The sequence below is a fragment of the Procambarus clarkii genome, chromosome 35 (genome assembly GCF_040958095.1).
Source record: "Procambarus clarkii isolate CNS0578487 chromosome 35, FALCON_Pclarkii_2.0, whole genome shotgun sequence".
Classification (NCBI taxonomy): domain Eukaryota; kingdom Metazoa; phylum Arthropoda; class Malacostraca; order Decapoda; family Cambaridae; genus Procambarus; species Procambarus clarkii.
This window is the reverse complement of record NC_091184.1, coordinates 24,416,404-24,431,991: the sequence shown is the minus strand read 5'-3', so window position 1 is coordinate 24,431,991 and position 15,588 is coordinate 24,416,404. Positions and strand designations below refer to the sequence as shown.

General features: G+C 33.4%; 2 protein-coding genes and 1 long non-coding RNA gene across 3 annotated transcripts; all 3 read left to right on the top strand.

Annotated features, from left to right (window-relative positions):
* The first annotated feature begins 1,138 nt into the window (after window positions 1–1,138).
* Window positions 1,139–5,154, top strand: LOC138371149 (uncharacterized). The gene is made up of 3 exons (XM_069335985.1): window positions 1,139–1,655; window positions 3,441–4,743; window positions 5,101–5,154. Exons 2-3 carry the CDS (start codon window positions 3,442–3,444, stop codon window positions 5,152–5,154), a joined length of 1,356 nt encoding a protein of 451 aa, XP_069192086.1. The 5' UTR covers window positions 1,139–1,655; window position 3,441.
* On the top strand, window positions 5,155–6,104 carry LOC138371275 (uncharacterized). The gene is made up of 3 exons (XR_011230380.1): window positions 5,155–5,455; window positions 5,816–5,905; window positions 6,011–6,104. It is a non-coding gene; the product is annotated as an uncharacterized lncRNA (long non-coding RNA).
* Window positions 6,105–8,221: 2,117 nt separating this feature from the next.
* LOC138371274 (uncharacterized) lies at window positions 8,222–14,858 on the top strand. Its single transcript, XM_069336071.1, has 5 exons — window positions 8,222–8,260; window positions 8,584–8,795; window positions 10,608–10,770; window positions 11,422–11,528; window positions 13,844–14,858. The coding sequence occupies exons 1-5, from the start codon at window positions 8,245–8,247 to the stop codon at window positions 13,904–13,906; spliced, it is 561 nt and encodes a 186-aa protein (XP_069192172.1). The 5' UTR covers window positions 8,222–8,244; the 3' UTR covers window positions 13,907–14,858.
* Window positions 14,859–15,588: the final 730 nt, after the last annotated feature.

The window sequence follows — 15,588 nt, the reverse complement described above, 5'->3', positions numbered from 1 at the left end:
AAATTTTGTTGTGCTTTTATCATATATTTCACAAAACTTGACATACATTTCATTTACTTCATGTCCTATCAGCAAGTGTTTGTCAAATTCTTTAAGGAAAGTTTATCATCCTGATTGCAGATCTCTAGCGCTATTATGTCAACTTCTTGTGGATTCGCAATCATTATTTAATTTACCTTTAGGTGTTCTTTCACCAGCACAGCAGCAATGTACCTCTCCCAACCAGTTTAAGATAAAAACTAAGTACTAACTAATTAACTCAATGTAACCTACCTTACCCCCAAAATGTCAACCCATGTCTTCTATTTTAAACAATGCTGTTTTGTTGACCAAATTGTATTTTTGTTTTTTTCTGCAATGTTTCCCCCCCACCCCCCACCACTCTACCACCACATTGAGTTTAGTAGCTCTGTGCACGTCAGGTGCTGTTTAATATACAGACCTACTCCTCCATTTGACCTAGTTTCTCTATCACATCTATATCACTTTGTGCTTTAGCCCTGGTGGAGCTTGGTCCACCAGGCTGTTGTTTGGAGTGGCCCGCAGATCCACATACAGTCTGCATATGATATACAGTCTGTTGATCAATTAAACTACAGTAGTTAGTTTTTATCATCCGAATGCACCAATATGTGTTCATTCTTCCCAGATGAAGGAACTAGGTAATATTCATCATCTGAATGCACCATCTGAAGCTTTAACACACTCATGATACACGAGAGGTTTAAAAAACTTTTAAAACTTTTAAAACTTTTTGACCTATGTATTTAAAAGCAATTCTAAAGTTAAAAAGTGTAGCATAGCCCAGCAAACACAGAACGTTTGTGGACGTTTTTAAATGGTCCCACAAAGGTAATACTGTAACTTTTGACATAAATACGTATATCTGACGTTCTTAAAACCAAAGGATATAACTAAAAACATATATTCTTGAGACACAATTTTTTAAGATTTATGTAAAAATTTAAAAATAATAGTAAATGCTATGGAATTATAATGTTTTCATGCTTTATATTTAAGAATAAATAATTTTCAGTCAACATTTAGTTTTTTTTGTTTACTTTCTGTAAAGCTATCCAATATACGTTCTTATAACATAAATATAACATTTATATGACGTCAGTATAACGTTATTTACACGACATCATTACGTTATTATGATGTTATATTAACGTATAATTCCTGTGTGAAAACCAGAATATATATTGAACTTTATGTTTTAAACCTTGTAAAGTTATCATAAAACTTGGAATAAGACGGTAAGCATGCTTTACTTATGAAAATATACAAACAAATCAACAAAAACATTTTAACATAAAAACATGAACAACATGAATAAAAACATGAATGAATTTGTAAAGAATTTTTTAATTTGAGTTAAACTAAATACAAACTTAATATGTTTTGCTAACGCAAAAATATATTCCCGAGGTATTGTAATTGCAAATAAATATTTAATACAATTATTTGTATCATTTTTTTTATTTTAGATTTCCGTATTGCTTGATAATATATAATAGCGTTTAGATAATGCTAGCGCTGGACATTCTTTAGGCTCGTTGCATGTTGTGGTAGTCGCCGCCATTTTAAAACCGTGTCGAGAGGGACTGCTGTTGGCTTATCCACAAAATCCTGCTGCATCTTCAATAGTTAAGGTAACTGTTTTCTTTTATTTGCTCTTAGACATGTGTAGTATATATATAAGCTTGTGGTGGTAGGCTGGATGGTGTGTTGATGGCCCTGGCTGGAGGTGTGTTGATGGTGGTGTTGTGTTGATGGCCCTGGCTAGAGGTGTGTTGATGGTGGTGTTGAGTTGATGGCCCTGGAGGCGTGTTGGTGGCCCTGGAGGTGTGTTGATGGCCCTGGAGGTGTGTTTGTGGCCCTGGAGGTGTGTTGGTGGCCCTGGAGGTGTGTTGGTGGCCCTGGAGGTGTGTTGGTGGCCCTGGCTGGAGGTGTGTTGATGGTGGTGTTGTGTTGATGGCCCTGGAGGCGTGTTGATGGCCCTGGAGGTGTGTTGGTGGCCCTGGAGGTGTGTTGGTGGCCCTGGAGGTGTGTTGATGGCCCTGGAGGTGTGTTGGTGGCCCTGGAGGTGTGTTGATGGCCCTGGAGGTGTGTTGGTGGCCCTGGAGGTGTGTTGATGGCCCTGGAGACGTGTTGGTGGCCCTGGAGGTGTGTTGGTGGCCCTGGAGGTGTGTTGGTGGCCCTGGAGGTGTGTTGGTGGCCCTGGAGGTGTGTTGGTGGCCCTGGAGGTGTGTTGGTGGCCCTGGCTGGAGGTGTGTTGATGGTGGTGTTGTGTTGATGGCCCTGGAGGCGTGTTGATGGCCCTGGAGGTGTGTTGGTGGCCCTGGAGGTGTGTTGGTGGCCCTGGAGGTGTGTTGGTGGCCCTGGCTGGAGGTGTGTTGATTGTGGTGTTGTGTTGATGGCCCTGGAGGCGTGTTGATGGCCCTGGAGGTGTGTTGGTGGCCCTGGAGGTGTGTTGGTGGCCCTGGAGGTGTGTTGGTGGCCCTGGCTGGAGGTGTGTTGATGGTGGTGTTGTGTTGATGGCCCTGGAGGCGTGTTGATGGCCCTGGAGGTGTGTTGGTGGCCCTAGCTGGAGGTGTGTTGATAGCCCTATATATATATATATATATATATATATATATATATATATATATATATATATATATATATATATATATATATATATATATATATATATTATGAATATCAGAGGTCCCAGGACATTGGACCCAGGACAATTATTGTGCATGTGTAGTATGTATATTTATGTAGTATATTTGGCATATTTTTTGGCATTTAGTTAATGCCACTTAGTGGCATGTCTCTGCACCGTTTCCAGTTTGTTGATATGCTTCTTAAGATATGGGCACCATACAACTGCTGCATACTCCAACTTTGGTCTAACAAAAATTGTGAACAATTTCAAAATTTCTGTTGAAGAAATCCTGTTTCCTAGTTCTGCATCTGTTTTGGTATAACACCTCCTTTTTTTCACACCTCTATTTTTTACATTCATCAATGTTTCGGTACGTGCAATAGTATGTATTGTTTCATTGCAGATAACAGCATTTAAATTTTGTTTGTTTCTTAGACTTAGACTCGTACTACCAAGTTGCTGTTGGCAATTGGATAATTTTTTTATGAAGTCATTTGTTATTTTTTCCCCTATAGTAATTTATGCTTTTGATCTCAATTAGTTTTATATCCTAGCTTTTTAATTTTTTCCCCTTATATATTGCCATCTTATCTGTCTGCTTTACATGGCTTAAGCAGAGTCATGTCTGCTTAAGCCTTTGTTATTTTACTAATTTACCTGTTTTAATTATTATTTGTTTTCAAAGTTTAGTTTACCCCATTTTATTTGCTTTTTGCAGTACAGTACTTTACTAATAATCTTGTAATAGTAATTGGTAATGTAGCACTTGGCCTTTCTCCTTCAGAATGTATGCACACATTATAGAAAAAAGAAGAGAATACCACACAAGATGGCAGCGTATGTCACGGGCCAAAAAGCGACGCCTAAAAGAACAGGCGTCCCAGCGTGGCAAAAATGAAAATAGTGATGAGGTTGAGATTCAGTTGTTGAATCAGGATCCTTTGGCCAATGTTACAACAAACAGCATAGACGATGACCATGCTGCTTTGTCATCTAATTCAGAACCTAATATTGGTTGTGGAGCCAATGAAGATGCATCATCTCTGGAAAGTCAGAGAGAGAGAGATTGGACTTGGGACATGATTGATGAGCATGACCCAATATCATCAGAGTCAGAGAGCAGTGGTGATGAGGATGATAAATCATTATCAGATGTATTGTTAGTATGGGTTAATAAATATGGCATAACACACAATGCCATTGATAATTTATTAAAAAAATTGAGAAAACAGGGACATGCTGACTTGCCAAAAACAGCTCGTTCGTTACTGAATACAGTTAAACATATACCTACTGAGACTAAATCAGGCATGATGTATATCTACTTGGGGTTAGAGGAGGAAATGTTGAAAACTTTAAGGCTGTATCCTAAATCAACAATAAGAGATTTGGCAGAAATATCTTTAATTTGCAACATTGATGGTTTGCCAATATTTAGAAGTAAAAATGAAAGTTTATGGCCTGTTCTTTGTGCTATCAATAATGTCAAACCTATAAGAGTTTTCCCAGTAGTCCTCACATACGGAAGCTCTAAACCTAGTGATTTAGATTTTTTAAATGAATTCATTCAGGATTTGAAAAAAATTATGCACTATGGATTTAAAAATGATGACAAAACATTGCCAGTAAAACTAAAAGGAGTCATATGTGATGCCCCAGCAAAAGCAATGGTGAAGGCAATCAAACTCCACTCTGGCTACTTTGGGTGTGATAGATGTACCCAAGAGGGTGTTTGGAATGGAAGAATGACTTATCAACAAGTGAAAAATTTACAACTCATAACAGATGAAGATTTTCGTAATCAATCTAATTCTCAACATCACCATGGTAGATCACCATTCTGTGACTTAAATATAAATATGGTGAGTACTTTTCCCATAGACTATATGCATCAGATATGTCTTGGGGTTATGAAAAGGTTACTTCTTGCCTGGATACGAAATAAAAACGTAAAATTATGTGCTCGCCAAGTTGATGAAATTAGTCAGCGTCTAATTCAACTAACAAAATTTGTGCCTATGCACTTTGCACGTAAACCTCGAAGTCTTTCAGAGGTTGATAGATGGAAAGCGACTGAATCGATACAGGCAACTCCTTCTCTACACCGGTAAGATTGTACTGAAGGGAATCTTACCCAAAGAATTGTATGACCATTTCCTGACTCTGAGTGTAGCCATTTCTATTCTTGTATCACCTAAATTGATTCAGTTAAATTACAGCCAATATGCACATGATCTTTTGCTGTACTTTGTGTTAAAGGCTCGTGAGCTGTATGGTAAGGATTTTTTAGTGTACAATGTACACTGCCTAACACACATATCCTCTGATGCCAAAGAGTTTGGTAGTTTGGACAGATGTTCAGCATTTCCATTTGAAAATTACCTGCAGCAGGTTAAGAATATGGTTCGATCAAGTAAAAACCCTCTTGTTCAAATTGCAAAGAGGCTGAAAGAGATGCAGCATGCTCAAAGGATTTATACACCAAATACAGAACATAAAATATATACCAAGGCACCAAACAATGCCTATTTGCTGAATAATGAAACTTGCTGCCAAGTTTTGGACACTGTCAGTGACACCGATGAAAATGGAGACAGCATGTTCCTTTGCAGGGTATATTCGAGAAGTATACCTCTCTTTGAGAAACCTTGTAACTCCAAATTAATTGGAGCATTTAAGGTTCTTACTAGGAATTCATCCATGAAGGTGATTCCAGCAAGAAAACTAAACCGCACAGGTATGATGATCGAGACAGAAAGCGCAAATACTTTTCTGTCAATACTACATGACTTATGACAAGTACGTATTTAAATACTGTATCCATGCTTTAATAATAGTTTGAACTAATATTGTAAGTTAATGAGATTCACAATTTTGTTTTTTATTAAAGCTATTATCTTTTGACCAATATTTACCTGTTTAAAAATCCCATTACCCTGTATTTCATGAAAATTATTAATATTTTGAGAGCACATTAAGAGATAAAACTGTATTAAGCCTTTTAGTCCATACATGGCAGCTACTGTTTATACCAACCGAAAATCATTTACAAATGTGGCTAATCTATGATTGACACAATCAAGTAAATCTATTACCAACTTTATGCTAATTTCTTTTTTTGGGGAGAACAACCCTTAATAAGATTTTTCAATTTTGTAGATGACATCTGAAAAGCGGTATGCAGTGGTAGGCTTCAATGATCGTAGTGTGGGTATCATCTCCACAACCTGGATTGAAAAATCTGATGATGTAAGCATTACTTTGAAACTAAAAAATTGCATATATTGAGTTGCTTTAAAAATATTCCAAATTAGTGCTAAAATTAGCATGTAACAGTTTATTTCGACTTTTCAGGAAAAAATATTGTGCTGGTGGCCACAGAGCAGGCATACAGTTAGTGCCCAAAAGCACGAAAAGCCAGACACGACAAATTGGCGAGTGCATGTCGAGTGCATGTCATATCAACAATCCTATCAACAACTGGTAGGTATTAAATTTATAATTATTAAGATTTAAGATACAAGACACCTATTCATTCATTCACCATAACTTTAACACTGCAGACAAAAACAGCATTATAATTATATTTTAATCACAAGATGGGTTTCCTCATAGCTACTTAAGACTTTTGTGCCCCAGTTATAAGTTCCAAATCATGTACGTCGTTTTATTAAACATCTCTTTAGGAAGCTGATTTAAGTTATTTCTTAGTGTTCACTACTCTACTAGGTAACGATAAATATATATCTCGCTGATATATTACTAATTATATTCAATTATTACAGATGATTTTGACGTTGCAAAACGAAGATGCTTGGCTGCGGAAGACACTTCAAATGTCGAAACTGAAGACGATATGGGCTATCCTCGACAACGAAAAAGGAAACCATGCTTCAAATATGAAGAAGAGAATTCCGAGAATAACAAACGTAAGCATTGATAACCTACTACAGTAATTTAAAAAAAATTTGCAACTTGAAAAATGCCATTCAATACATTAAGCAATTTAAATAATTTCAGGCAATCATCACTCGTCTCAATCCAAGAAGAAGTGTTCGCCATCTTCATATGAGAATACACCTTCAAAAGAAATAAGTCCTCCGCAAATACCATATTATTCTGGTATATTAAGTGAATGTAAGGATTAATAGTAAATAACATTAAAAGTTCTAAATTGATATTTAACCATGCTTCCTTTGTTTGGTTATTTATGCTTTTGGTTTAAAAAAAACTAAAAACTGCTCTAAACTTAGTTCTTGCTGTTTTTTTTTTTTTTTTTTTTAATTCCTTCTGGAAGTACTAGAAGCTTTGAATAATTTTTATGCTTATCTGGAATTTCTGTATAGAAATATGTGTTTATTTCTAATTGTTTAATATTAAGTATATTATTCTTTTATGTGCATATGGGGTCTAGTGAACTTTTCCCACTTTGTCTAGCAGGTGCTTTTCACTTGTCACAGTTCAGGGAAATTTTGGTTTTCCTTTGATCTAGTCACTAGAAACAAGCAGGTTTGTTATTACTTTTCTTTTTGTTTGTCCCTTACGTGTTAATTTGTCCTTTATCTTACCTTTACCTTACGTGTTAATTTGTCCCTTACCTTAAGTTAATTTTTAAAATATGTATCTCATATTGACCCCCACCTCTCTCATGTTAGTTCAAACTATATTAAAGTCTTAAAAATATATTTTGGTTAACAAGTGTTTGAAATAAGCATAACTCCTTTTCAGCTAATAGAACAGTCCTACAAAAGCCGTCTCCAGTGAAGACTAAACTTCACAATACACCTTCAACGCCATCAGTATTTCCTCATGAAGGTAATAAGTTAATTTTTAAAATGTGTATTTCATGTTGACCCCCACCTCTCTCATGTTAGTTCAAACTATATTAAAGTCTTAAAAATATTATTTGGTTAAAAAGTGTTTGAAATAAACATAACTACTTTTCAGCTAATAGAACAGTCCTACAAAAGCAGTCTCCAGTGAAGACTACACTTCACAATACACCGTTGACGCCATCAGTATTTCTTCATGAAGGTAATAAGTAATTATTTAAAATATATATCATGTTGACCCACTCTCTCATGTTGACCCTCATTCTCTCTCTCATGTTGACCTCCCTTTTCTCATGTTGAAATTTGTTTTGTTAATTTTGTTCTGTCACCTCTTCTTATTCTGTGTGTATGTGTCTGTCTGTCTCTGTATGTCTCTCTATCTTTCTTTTCTTTCTTTTTCTTTATTTATTTCTTTCTTTTCTTTTTTCTTCTCTTCTCATGTTGGCCCTCCTCTCTCTCATGATAACCCCCCCCCCTCTCTGATGTTGGCTCACCCTCTTTCTGATGTTGGGTAGTTTAAATGTGATGTAGACATATAGTATAACTTATAATATTAGTATGCAGTAGTAAAAGCTCATGTAATTTGTTGATTATACAGTACAGTAGTTAGATTTTAATAGCTAAATCTTGCAATCTTAAAGACAATGAGCTGGTCACGCCAAGTACTTCAGTCGTTAGGACTCCAAGGTCAAGGAATTTATTCGACCCAAAGTCCAATTTATTCGACCAGACAAGAACGATGGGAGTTTGAAAGAAATGATGCAGAATATGAGTAAGTTTTGAAAGTTTAATTAATTTATTATGTAGCCTATAACCTATATGTACCCTATGGGTGATAGGCATAAGTTTCATGTTCAAGTAGACTGCAAACTGAGCAGGTTAGATTGCTGAATTTGCTTCCAATTATATAAGCAGTTTCATAATTACTAAGAAATTATCCCATTATCTATCACATCAGTCATAGCCTACTTTTTGGGTGCTTTCTCAGTGTCAGTTATTTTAAAATATACTTTATAATGCTTTTATTTTAAATGTACATTCAAGATATGTAATATAATAGCATGTACACTTTCTATATACTGTATAAATTTCCAGGTAACATGTTGCAGGCCATATACACTGAAGTGAATGAACTGAAAAGTGATGTGAATGAACTGAAAAGTGATGTGAAGATATTGAAAGCAACTTTGACTACAAAAGAAACAGACAAGATCATAGAAGATCTAATACCAAATCCTATTGCTGCAGAAGGTGATCTTAATGTTCTCAATAGGAAGTTAGCGGAATCGAGTTTCAGAACAAAATTTGTAAGTGGTATTTTAACAGTAATGTTTCCTTCAATTTTTCATCTTAAATATTACAGATATTTGCTAATTTTCTAATTAAAATTTTTTGATAGTTCATGCAGAAAAGATAAAATTGCTAAATAATAAGAATAATGATATAATCTTGTTTATATAGGATAGGATAAAATATAACACTTATGTATTTGTAAATTATGTAATATTAACACAGAGTCTTTCACACTCTCCTGAGTGCTTTCTCAAGGTCTTGAGTGTATGGTTAGGATGAGGCTTACATTTCAACGACTATATTTCTCTTGCTAATTTTGTTAGTCGTTGAGATGTATCTCTTCATAACACACACACTTATCTGCTTGATGGGGGTCTGGGAGTTCTTCTACTCCCCAAGCCCGGCCCGAGGCTAGGCTTGACTTGAGAACTTTGGTCTAGTGCTTGGTGATTGTGGGGATTATCATAGAGGATTACATGCTGTTATGGAAATAGTCAACTAGAGGGTTATTTTGTAGACCCAGGTCAATATTGAAATCACCTCCTAGAATGATGTGATTTTTGTTGAGATGTTATTTATGATAAGATGCCTTATCATAAGTTATGATATATATATATATATATATATATATATATATATATATATATATATATATATATATATATATGTTTCATTGAATATGACCGCATATTCTGTATTTATTATTTTCTGGTTTAGGGCTTCTATCCCTCTAACTATTTTCTTAGCATCAGGGCTTAATTGAAATAGGAGTTCTCCAAAACTCATTTTCGTACTTTTAAGGTGAAGAAAAGAAGTGATTTACTATAGAGTGTATTACACTTATTTATATAATTTGCACGACGTTTCGAACCTCCATGGTTCATTCTCAAGTGAACAGATCTTACAATACTAGTTGATTTTATACCCGCACTGGGTCAGGTGATAATACAATGAAGGTGAAAACATGGGGGGATACATAAGGGATAAATGTGAGGTGAAACATAGAGGCTGCAGAAGGCTTATTGGCCCATACGAGGCATCTCCTATCTAAACAAAGATTAATCCAGTGTAATTGGCATGTTATGTTGGACATTGTCTTCTGTGTTGGCATCGATATGTTCTTGTCTTGTCCTTACTCTCATGGTAGGTAGAGTAAATAGTTCCGTGATTTGGGTGTTCATGGTAGGTCGCTCTATTCTTATGTGAATTGCCTCAAGAATTTGTAATCTTCTTGCATCTTGGGTTTTGTCTATTATGCAAGTATTCTTGTTCAACATTTCTCTTGTTAGAAACATTTCTCTTGTTTTCTCTTGTTGTTCTCTCTAAGAGAACTAACTCTAAGAGAACTCTCTAAGAGTATTGTAAGATCTGTTCACTTGAGAATGAACCATGGAGGTTCGAAACGTCGTGCAAATTATATAAATAAGTGTAATACACTCTATAGTAAATCACTTCTTTTCTTCACCTTAAAAGTACGAAAATGAGTTTTGGAGAACTCCTATTTCAATTAAGCCCTGATGCTAAGAAAATAGTTAGAGGGATAGAAGCCCTAAACCAGAAAATAATAAATACAGAATATGCGGTCATATTCAATGAAACATGTTTGAAAGAAAACCTGCTGCCAGTATACACCAATATATATATATATATATATATATATATATGTATATGTATACATACACATACATACACATACATACATACATACACACATACATACATACATACATACATACATACATACATACATACATACATACATACATACATACATACATACATATATCAAAATTACTAGTGTACTACATTTTTGTTGTTGCTTTTAGGTGTTGCTTTTAACCAGTGTACGTGGGTCTGATTGTGCAACTACGGTTCGAAGAATGATGAAGAAGATAGGAACAAACGGCCTTTGGTCATTATACAGCCTAAAAGGACAAAAGAAGAAATTAGCATTTCTAGAAAAACAAGAACTATATAATGTTATTTTAAGTAAGTAACAAAAAAATTAAATAATTTTTTTTATTTAAAATTCACTAAAAAATTAAAATTTTAAGTTCAAATTAAGTGTACATTAAGTATAAATGATTATATTTCTATCACTTGCTCTTAAGATTGTTTCATTTAATAGAGGTTGGTCATAATTGTTCTCTGCTGCTAGTACTGTAGAACTGACTGACTTAGCTATGGGAAAATGTAAACTTAATTGGTTTATCCTTTACAGTATTTTGCAGTGTATTTCATGATCCTGTGGTTAATACTTGCATAAATAGTAGATTGCAAAATGCATTTTTATATCATTAGTATTAAATAATAATAATAATGTAAATAATTGACTTTTAAACAACGTACAATTCATTGGTCGGTGAGATTATATTAGTAATATTTTTTCATTCTTGCAAAGCCTCAATAAAGCCGTTAACATGTTAATATAAACTTGATCACCTTCCACTTTTTTTCTCATGTGCTACCTACATGTACGAAACCTTATTCCTAAATGCATATCTTGTTCTGAAACTTGTCTTTTATATGTTGTGTATCACCATCTCTGGAGAGTTTTATCTGATGTGTAAATTACTTTTAATTTTACAGAATATTATTGTTATACAGAATTTGTTATATAAATAACTGTTAATTTTACAGAATCATCTATCAACGCACATCCGCAAGTTAAGGTGGAAGACGTGACCTTTCAAATTTCTGAAGTACTTAAACATGCTCCAAACAGGCCTGGTGGATCTAGGTACAAGGTAAAATAATTTAAATTTTTTTTGTTTTCACTAATTGTCTGTTTATATATATATATATATATATATATATATATATATATATATATATATATATATATATATATATATATATATATATATATGTCGTACCTAGTAGCCAGAACTCACTTCTCAGCCTACTATGCAAGGCCCGATTTGCCTAATAAGCCAAGTTTTCATGAATTAATATCTTTTCTCTAATTTTTTCTTATGAAATGATAAAGCTACCCATTTCAATATTTATGAGGTCAATTTTTTTTTATTGGAGTTAAAATTAACGTTGATATATGACCGAACCTAACCAACCCTACCTAACCTAACCTAACCTATCTTTATACGTTAGGTTAGGTTAGGTAGCCGAAAAAGTTAGGTTAGGTTAGGTTAGGTAGGTTAGGTAGTCGAAAAACAATTAATTCATGAAAACTTGGCTTATTAGGCAAATCGGGCCTTGTATAGTAGGCTGAGAAGTGCGTTCTGGCTACTAGGTACGACATATATATATATATATATATATATATATATATATATATATATATATATATATATATATATATATATATATATATATATATATATATATATATATATATCGTACCTAGTAGCCAGAACACACTTCTCAGCCTACAATGCAAGGCCTGATTTGCCTAATAAGCCAAGTTTTCATGAAATAATTGTTTTTCGATTACCTAACCTACCTAACCTAACCTAACTTTTTCGGCTATCTAACGCAACCTAACCTATAAAGATAGGTTAGGTTAGGTAGGGTTGGTTAGGTTCGGTCATATATCTACGTTAATTTTACCTCCAATAAAAAAAATTGACCTCATATATAATGAAATGGGTAGCTTTATCTTTTCATAAGAAAAAAATTAGAGAAAATATATTAATTCATGAAAACTTGGCTTATTAGGCAAATCGGGCCTTGCATAGTAGGCTGAGAAGTGCATTCTGGCTACTAAGTACGACATATATATATATATATATATATATATATATATATATATATATATATATATATATATATATATATATATATATATATATATATATATATATAAATATATATATATATATATATATATATATATATATATAAATATATATATATATATATATATATATATATATATATATATATATATATATATATATATAGATATATAGATAGATAGATAGATAGTCAGTGTCAGACCACGGAGGAAAATTGAAACAAGAATTTTTCCGATGCAGGAACCACACACAGGCCCAAACATGGATAATCATAGCATAAAAATAGTAAATATTTACAATGAATTAGTGAGACAAATGTGTTCCAATGATCCTACTTAAATCGCCCTTTAATTGATCTATTAAAAATGGATCTAAGTTATATAAACCGCTGCTAATGTTCAATTTACTTTCTTTTGTGATCTGTATCAAAGCAGATCCAATTATGTTTCTGTTATAAGTACTTTTACAATTCATTATTGAAGAAGCCATCTCCCAATCTATGTTTGGGCCTGTGTGAGGTTGCTGCATCGGATGGGCCAATAGGCCCTCTGCAGTGTCCACGTATTGTACCTCGCCTCACTCCACCATTCTCTCCTGCCTATTTATGTCCAGTTCTCGACCTGTAAATCCACTCGTTCTGAAGATGTCCTAATGTCCGAAGATGTCCTAATGTCTTAACAGCAAGTGTTTCTGTCAAATTCCTTAAGGAAATATCTGAGTTCCCCATTATGACCTCTCCACAAATCAGGTTTTTCAACTGCTTCAAGCTCATTTTCTTCCAGATTATAATGCATTGCATACTTTAGTCCCAAAAAGACATGGTCACTTTTACCCAAGGGAGGGAGGTACTGAATGATAAATCTCTCCTCTTTCCTGGTAAATATAATATCCAGCATGGAGGGAACATCCCCTTCCCTCATATATATATATATATATACATGCAATTGACGATCACAAAACACTGATCATTTTATGCGGAAAATCCACAGAGAAATATGAAATGAGGTGAACGTTTCGGCTTTGTTAAAGCCTTTGTCAACACCAGACTCAATCAGTCTGGTGTTGACAAAGGCTTTAACAAAGCCGAAACGTTCACCTCATTTCATATTTCTCTGTGGATTTTCCGCATATATATACATATATATATATATATATACATATATACATATATACATATATATATATATATATATATATATATATATATATATATATATATATATATATATATATATATATATATATTTGTGTGTGTGTAATTTATATAAACAAATAAATAATAATTAATTTTGTTAATATCTTTTCAGGGAAAACTTGCAAGTACGATTCGTATACAAGAGGGGCAACAAGAGGCAGAGGATGTCTACTAAGAAAATTCACAATTAAGTGTTTATCCTCACTCTTGATATATGGTCTTCTCTGGTCTCTTTATTTTCTCTCCTCACAAATGTCCCTTTTTTTTTAATTTCTTTTACGTTTCTCTCCTGTTTTTCTTGTCTCTTTTTATCTCTCCTTTCCTCCTCTCTTCTAACACCTCTCGTTTTCTGTCTCTTCTAGCTTCTCTCTTCCTTTACTTTTTACATTTGTGGAATTCACTTGCGTCGTTTTTATCTTGTATCTTTTTCTTATCTTGTCTTTCTCTTCCCCTTCTCTTCAATGTTCTCTCATTTCTCTCTCCCCTCTCTGTTGTTTCTATTCTGTCTTCTCTCCCCTTGCCTTAATTTTGTTCTGTCTCCTCTCTTCTTGCATGGTGCTAACATTTGAATAAATGATTTATAATTTGTATTTTTAGTCATAGAAAAACTATAGTGTTATGTTATATAGTATATAGTGTATACTCAGGAAATTTTACTTGTTTTAGTTTTAAGTAACAATAACTGCTTGTGACGTCAGACTGATCTCAGCATGACATGAATCACAGCCTGCTTGATCATGAATTGTTTGAAGGTGCTTAATTGTCAAGTTCTCTTGAATAATATATATTTTGTCTCTCTTTTCTTTCTATCTTTCTTTTTCTTTCTCTTTCTTTCTTTCTCCTTTGTTTTCTTTCTTTCTTTCTTTCTCTTTCTTTTTCTCTTTCTCTTTCTTTCTCTTTCTACATGAATATTATACTTGACTGTGTTTACATTCACTTGTAGATTTTTATTTTTAGTTAATTAGTCCTAAACTTTTGATTTATAGATTTTTATTTTTAGTCACAGAAAAACTATAATGTTATATGTATACTCGGGAAATTTTACTTGTTTTAGTTTTAAGTAACAATAACTGCTTGTAACGTCAGGCTGATCTCACTCAGCATGACATGAATCACAGGCTGCTTGATCACGGAATCTATTGTGTTCACATATTGCTTATATAGATTTTTACTTTTATATTCTATTATAGATATAGTCTATATATTTCGAGCTATTACATATATTTTGTTGTATTACTCAATCTTAAATAAATATAGTATTTTAATTCTCCTTTTGTACCCTATTTATTTGTAATTTACACGTACATATATAGGATGTCCATTTCTTTCTCAGATATGTCTTCTTTCTTTCTCTCCCTTTCTATTTCAGATATAATTTAAAAAATTATTATACCCTGATTTACCCTAAATGTTTTAATGTAGGTAATTAAAAGATTATAAAAAGGTTTTTTTAAATGTTATTTATTTACGTTCTAAGGTCGTATAAAAAAATTCTCAAAAAACATTTTTAAAACGTAATTATAAACGTGCTGAAAACAATGAAATGTCGTTTTTAGAACGTTTTAAAAACGTGAAAATGTTTGCTGGGAGGCCCCTCGCAGAATGTTCTTAATATGATCCTCAGGTTATAGTTTTCTATCTAAAACCACCCCTAGATCTCTTTCTTGATCAGAATTCTTTATAGATCTCTGTGGCTCGATCATAGAAACTGAGTAAATTCGTTACACTGGACCTTCCAGATCGAATACCATGCTGACAGTCTGATATATCATTCAGTACGTCTGCATCTGAAATTGAGCAATACCGGATTTATTATTTGGTTTTATAAATTTTATACTTATAATCTTAACTTATTTC

Bases quoted from the DNA above. Each gene is read 5' to 3' on its own strand.
- LOC138371274 (XM_069336071.1), top strand. The intron at 10,771-11,421 runs GTAAGTAACAAA...TTAATTTTACAG, and splicing joins ACTATATAATGTTATTTTAA to AATCATCTATCAACGCACAT. The intron at 11,529-13,843 runs GTAAAATAATTT...ATATCTTTTCAG, and splicing joins CTGGTGGATCTAGGTACAAG to GGAAAACTTGCAAGTACGAT.
- LOC138371149 (XM_069335985.1), top strand. From the start codon at position 3,442: ATGTATGCACACATTATAGAAAAAAGAAGAGAATACCACACAAGATGG. The intron at 4,744-5,100 runs GCAACTCCTTCT...AATTGCAAAGAG, and splicing joins AAGCGACTGAATCGATACAG to GCTGAAAGAGATGCAGCATG.